The 7,178-nt window shown below is 40.5% G+C and overlaps 1 protein-coding gene across 3 annotated transcripts in view; it reads right to left on the reverse strand.

The window, feature by feature from the left end:
* Nucleotides 1–7,178, reverse strand: part of LOC309611445 (uncharacterized protein) — a 118,103-nt gene extending 110,925 nt beyond the window's left edge. For 2 of the 3 annotated variants that reach the window (XM_082355999.1, XM_082356000.1), the window contains exon 1: nt 2,731–7,178. In XM_082355999.1, the coding sequence (XP_082212125.1) occupies nt 2,731–2,851 (121 nt within the window). In that variant the 5' untranslated portion in view covers nt 2,852–7,178. The remainder of the gene's footprint in view (nt 1–2,730) is intronic. The other variant, XM_082356001.1, reaches the window with a different exon arrangement.

The following is a 7,178-nucleotide window of genomic DNA, read 5'->3' on the forward strand; positions in this document are numbered from 1 at the left end:
GGACAGATTTTTACCAATTAGGGAAGTAGGTTGGGTTGACCTGACTTAAATAGTTTATTGGTGGTGGCAAATATTTTGGATTGACATGCTCAACATCTATTCCAATAACCTTGTGTTATCCTTCTGATACTGCATTAGCCAAAAAGCTTTTATTTTTCCCCAAGTTCCCTAGAGGCTACGGGTTCTGGATATGATTTAAGTTCTGCCAATCGCATGCACTTAAGACTTGAATTCAGAACCAAGTTAACTGTGAGAGAGGCAAGGCATGTGGCATCATTTGTGCCAATGCAGATACAGCAGAAGTGGTATGGCCCCAGAGTTGGTACTATTTTATCAGAAGCAGCTTTCTCACCATGGCAGCAGCTCCTATAGCAAACCAACTGGGCAACAAGGCTTTGGGAATTTATCCTAGTGTCTGCCTACTCAGCTCAGAGTCTTCTCTCCAATCCTTCTAACAATTCTGGGGCCTGTTTAATAATCTATAATAATCCCTTTCTGCTTAAAGCAGATACATCAGAGTCTGTTCTCTATAACTGAATCCTAATAGGATGATTTACAGAAAATTCAGCTTAGAGGGGCCCAGGGACAATGAGGTCCCAGATCATCAATCAGAAGAGGCATATTCCCTCTGGAACAATTGAGACTGATGCTCGAAATGGAGATTGTTTATGCCCTCAAGGAGATGAGCCATAACCCTCCTGATCCCAGAAAATGAGGCACAGGATGCTGACTCCTGTGACCGTCAAACAGGAGACATGGTCTCTCACAGGCTACTGAAATTCAAGTCCAGCATTTGGTTGGGATATTTGGTTCCAACAAGGAGGAACATGCCATACCTAATAAAACACTGTGAGCACAGAAAACAAACAGTGATGCAAAAATAAGCCACAAATCAAGTATGTTAAGGAATCTAACAATAGTTTATTGTCCATCATTTACCACCTAATTAAGCATCCATGCTATTCCTGGAACCAATTACTAATCTCTAGAGATTATGAAATCCTTATTATCAAAACAACATGAAGAATTTGGACATTTAGGGGACTTCCCTGGTGGCTCAGTGGTTAAGAATCCGCCTGCCAATGCAGGGGACATGGCTTCCATCCCTGGTTCAGGAAGATCCCACATGCTGCGGAGCAACTAAGCCCGTATGCCACAACTACTGAGTCTGCGCTGTAGAGCCCGCAAGCCACAACTACTGAAGCCCGCGCGCCTAGAGCCCGTGCTCCGCAACAAGAGAAGCCACCGCAATGAGAAGCCCACGCACCGCAACGAAAGACCCAACGCAGCCAAAAATAAAATAAATAAAATAAATTTTAAAAAAAGAATTTGGACATTTAAAATAAGATCAATGCTTACAGCAGGGCTTTTCACTAGGTCTAGTAAAGGGAAATTTTCGAGAAGCCCCTGATTTCTTTCAACTTCCCATTTGCTTTTATATCTCTGCTATTCCCTGCAAGCCTCTGTTATACCATGACCAGTTATAAAGCCCAGAGAAAACATTTTGAATTGAGGGTGTTGATCTGTGATTCAGCTGCTTCTCTCATGGGCAGCTCTACCTCATACAGCAGCAGGAAATCATTCATATATACCCTGGACCTGAATTGACAGGTATGATTGATAAGAAAGCAATTCTATATTATTATAATGATAGGAAACTATTTCAATTCCAACTTTAAAAACTCTTATTTTTAACAAATGTCACTTAACTATAGTTAATGAGTCTTTCAAGTATATCAGGTGATACTAGAGCTAATATATAATAAGTAAGAAGGAAATATCCTATGATAAGACCAAAGGACTTGATTTACCTCAAAAGTATTGGTAAATTTTTTTTTAATTAATTAATTTATTTATTTTTGCGTGTTGGGTTTTCGTTTCTGTGTGAGGGCTTTCTCTAGTTGCGGCGAGCGGGGGCCACTCTTCATTGCGGTGCACGGGCCTCTCACTATCGCGGCCTCTCTTGTTGCAGAGCACAGGCTCCAGACGCGCAGGCTCAGTAGTTGTGGCTCACGGGCCTAGTTGCTCCGTGGCATGTGGGATCTTCCCAGACCAGGGCTCGAACCCGTGTCCCCTGCCTTGGCAGGCAGATTCTCAACCACTGCGCCACCAGGGAAGCCCCATGGTAAATTATTTAAATGTGAAAAAATCAGAGAGAAGAAAAGTTAGTTCAAGTGATAGCTGTTGAAACAGTAACATATGAATCAATGTCTAGCCAGAATTCTATCTCAATGGAAACAAGGTTTTCAGTGATGTGAGTCATCCACATATTAAGTACTAAGTCCAAAGAAGCTCAACTTGTTTTATTTATTCATGCAAAGAACAAATAAATTCACAATTAACTGTTTGCTTGAAACTTATTTAAAAGTTTTGAAGCATGAATGAGGTTTTAAAAGTTTTTAATGTACCTGTTTAATTTTATGCTTGGTATGAAGCCATCTATGACTTTCACAGGATATTAACCATAATTACCTCTGCAGCATTTCAGTGCTCAGTCATTTCTTTGCCTCTCGGGTCTACAGGACCATTGGTTGGTTTTGTAGAATTAGTCATTCACTCTGAATACTCTCTGAAACCGCATGATGTAATCCCCAAGAGTCGGAGGAGAAGCTATCTGGCTATCAAAGACACTTTAGCTGTCAAGGGGCTATGCTTATTCGGATCACAGACGAGCTCAAAAATCAGACCGTGGACAAGTCAGAATGGATACAACAAAAAAATAACAGATACCTGATTTGCTATTCAGGTTCACATAAGAGGAAGATAGACTCGAGGTAGCAACCAAGGCAGGCAATGCCGCATACTGGACAGCCAAGATAAATTTTTTAAGTTGCCTAGTGAATTCTGCCATATAGGACAAGGAGATAGTGGAGAGTTTTTATCAGTGAAATAAGCATTAGATTACCTGGAGGAATCTTTCTGGAAGCTAATGAATTTATATTTAAAGATTAAGCCAAGGTTATTAACAATGTTTATTAAGAAAATCAAAAAGGATATCCACAGACATACTCTTTGGAATTTTAGAATAATCACTCTTGAAAATGCCACCTGTCTCTATTTCAGTCAGTATACCTTCCCACTTCAGAATTCCTTGGATCTCATTTCAATAAAAATTCAATAAACATATCCGAATTACACATGAATATGTAATCCCCTGGAAGGAACATGATTGATTTAATTTTTTAAATCACCACAGTTACAAATAGTTTTACTTTCAGTTTAGTATTGAGGGAAGCCTCACAGATATTCCCTACTCATCAACTCATAAGTTAATATGTTGAAATTGACCACTCATGAATAGAAAAGAATTGAGTAGGGAATATGTCCAGGGAATTTATAATCATCTGTATAAACTCACCCCTTTGGCATATAAATTGAGTTTTAGTCCAGAAATAAGCCTTCTGAAGCCATATAACTTACCAATTCATTTCTCAGAACTGAAGTATCTTAGAGTCTTAAAAATGATTAATGATAAGATTCCATGCTCCATGAAACCTCAAATGCTAATGACATTTTCAAACAGTAAGTGGCATGCAGAGCATTTGATAACAAGCTGCTACTTTTTTTTTTAATTTGTTTCATCCTATTAAAAACAAGCTTGAAGAACACAGCAATCACCCCTTAATAGTTTACTGAAACATAAACAATAATGACTCCAGAAGCAAAATACCACAGCCCAAGTCAAAACAACTAAACCATGAAATCACTTTAACTAGAAGAAGCTTTGAAGGATTTCTAAGGCCAGTCTTTATTCTCCAAAAAATGGTCAGGACCTTTCTTTCCTTAATCTTTTTTTTTTCCTTCAGTCAAACTAGCAAGAAATTATTATGCCAGTGACTATAAAAAAATCCAGACTTATTACTAATTATAATTTTTAACCTAAAGAACCATTAAAATCCTTCAGCATATGGTTTCTAGCCTAAAAAATCTGTCACTTAGCCATTTAAGTCTACTTCTTAGCCTGACCTCTGCATAGTTGCACCCTTACTCAGGCTGACGAGAGCAGTTAACTGGATCTATAACCTTGTTCCCCAAGTTTTGATCCCCTCTACATCTTTCTTCAGTTGAGTGACTCAGAACATTGCTCTGGTAAAGTATTAACAGGATCAATTTTATAGAGAGCTCAGGACTTAAACTCAAAACTAGGTTCAAATCCTGCCACTAACCAAATATATGTCCTAGAGCAAGTTATTTAATTGCTTTAGACCTGTTTCTTCATCTTTAAAATGGGGATAATCTTTACCTACCTTGGGGGGTTGCTGAGGATTAGGTGAGGTGATCTGTTTCCTGCGGCTGGACACACAGTAGGCACTCAACACACATTTGTTGAAATTCCTCATCAATAATTACTTTTTTAGTGCTTGATATATATGAGACTCCATGATAAGTGCTGGGGATACAACTATGAGAGAGACATTAACAACCCCACCCCCAAGAAGCTGACATTAAAGTGGGGAATATAGAATAAAAACAACCTAATAAAATAATCACAAATAATGATGTGTTGTGATGGAAACAAACAAGGGCTGAGATCAAGAATACAGAGAATAAGGGGAGGGAGAAGGTCAAAAAAGCCTTTTCCAAAGAAGTGGCATTTAAACAAACAACAGAAAGATGACAAGGACATAGCCGTGCAAATAGGAGGAAGGGTGTTCAAGGCAGAGAAAATAGCAAGTGAAAAAGATCTGAGAAAGGTAAGAGCTTGGAAGTCAAAAGAAAGTTTAATGTAACCAGAGCACAGAACTAGGGGGAGTATGGCAATGGGGTGGGCAGGGCTTAGGAGGCCACCGTATGGAGCTTGAAAGGGAGTGATGTGATCCCATTAACATGTCATTTGCCGGTGTCCCAGCCAGGGGTCACATGCTAGTTCAGGTCAGCCTCCCAAGTACAGAAGCAAGGATTCCCCCACGCATCACCAGCTGTTCAAGAGACCATCTCTCTTTTCTAAAGCTTATGTGTCCCTTTTAAAAAAGAGCCTGGGGAGACTTCCCTGGCAGTCCAGTGGTTAAGACTCCGTGCTTCCACTGAAGGGGGCATGGGTTCGATCCCTGGTCGGAGAACTAATATCCAGCATGCCACGTGGTATGGCATGAAATGAAATGAAATGAAATGAAAAAAATAAAATAAAATACAATGCCTGGGAATAGGGCAGGCACAGGAATAAGCCAGAGGTTCTAGCTGATGGGGTGACATTCCTGCTAGACAACAACAGGCAAGACTGCTGACAAACAATATCCTCACCGAACATTGATGACAGAAACAAATAGGGGATGGGAAGAGCTGGTTCTGTGAAGGCTGGTGCTCTCTGGTCAACGACTCAAGCTTCCTCACAGGTCTTGGGTGTTCAAACACCACCCCTCACTATGGGTCTTACTCCTTCTGTGCCATGATGAAAGATCAGGAATCGTTTGAAGACTTTTGTTCCTGTTGGTCTAAACACTCCATCTAACCATGATGTGCCTGCAGGAAAACAAGGTACCAATCTCCTCTGTTTGGGCCATTAAAGACATTTCTCTCTCTCTCTCTCTGCCCTTCCTACACACACACACACAGTTTAGCCTTCACAGCCTTTAGTCTACACCTAAGAGATTTCTTCATCTTGCCTCCTTCCTCCTATTTCTTTCACAGTAGACTCTGTGGGCCTTTTAGTAGAAGCTGAATCATCCAAAAAGTAGTGTCCCTTCCCTCAAAGATAGAAAAGAGCTTAATGTCAAACCCTTCCAGAGAAGAAAAAATGAGGCGCTGACACTTTCATTTTTTTTTTTAAAGTTTAATTTTTTTTATTTATTTATGGCTGTGTTGGGTCTTCGTTCTGTGCGAGGGCTTTCTCTAGTTGCGGCAAGTGGGGACCACTCTTCATCGCGGTGCGCGGGCCTCTCACTATCACGGCCTCTCTTGTTGCGGAGCACAGGCTCCAGACGCACAGGCTCAGTAGTTGTGGCTCACGGGCCTAGTTGCTCCGCGGCATGTGGGATCTTCCCAGACCAGGGCTCGAACCCGTGTCCCCTGCACTGGCAGGCAGACTCTCAACCACTGCGCCACCAGGGAAGCCCCGATACTTTCATTTTAAAGGATGCTGAACACTCATGTCCTGCAGTAAACGTTTTCAGAGCACTCTTGTTACCGGGCAGCGCAGAGCCTGTTGGAGCAGCCACTGGAGAAATGACATGTGGATGAAATAGGTGACAGTGAAACTGGAAAGAAGTGGATGTATTCAGGAGGCATTTTAGGAAATACAACAAAAAAGGACTTGCTGCTGAATTAGACACAGTAGGTAAAAGACCAGTGAGGTGAATTATGAGCCACTCCCTGTCACAGAAATTGAGGAAAATAAGATTTCTAAGAAAAATCTAATGTTTCATGCTAGACATGTTAAGGTTTTGACACACCAAGTGGAGATGTCAAGGAAGCAGTTGAATATCTGAGTACAGAGCTCAGAAGAGAGGCCCAAACTGGTGATACAGATTTGGGGGTTGAAAATATAAAGATGTTTAAAGATACAGGATCAGATGAGTCTCCTAAGAAGAGGGTAGAATAGGGGATAGGAACCCAGGCCCGAGGCCTGAGGAACACCAGGGATGGAGGTTAGGTAGAGAAGAAAGAGCCAGGGATGGAAGGAGTGTGAAGAGGGAAAGACATTGCAGGAAGATGACTACGACGTTCCCATTATCCTGTTTTCCTAAAGTTTCCCATGGTTTTGACTCCATTCCTTAAGTTTGTTAAGATTTTATTTCTTCATTTTTCTCCAGCACCCTTGCAAAAGAGGACGTTTTCCTCTTGTTTTATGGGGAAGAAAATCTTTGGTTTATCTCATTTTTATATTTCTGTTTACTTTTCTGTTAAAATAAGATGAAATTCTGAGATGTGTTGCAACATGGTTGAATCTTGAAAACATTTTCCTGAGATAATCCAGACATAAAAGGATAAATATTGTATAACTCCATTTATATGAGATACCTAGAACAGGCAAATTCATAGAGACAGAAAGTAGAATAGAAGTTTCCAGGGGCTGGGCAGAGAGAGGAATGGGGAGTTGTTGTTTAATGGATATAGAGCTTCTGTTTGGATGATGAAAAAGTTCTGGAAATAGATAGAGGTAATGATTGCACAACATTGTGTACGTACCTAATACCACACTTAAAAATGGTTAAAATAGTAAATTTTGTTTTATATATATA

The sequence above is a fragment of the Balaenoptera borealis genome, assembly GCF_965194805.1.
Source record: "Balaenoptera borealis genome assembly, chromosome: 1".
Classification (NCBI taxonomy): Eukaryota; Metazoa; Chordata; class Mammalia; order Artiodactyla; family Balaenopteridae; genus Balaenoptera; species Balaenoptera borealis.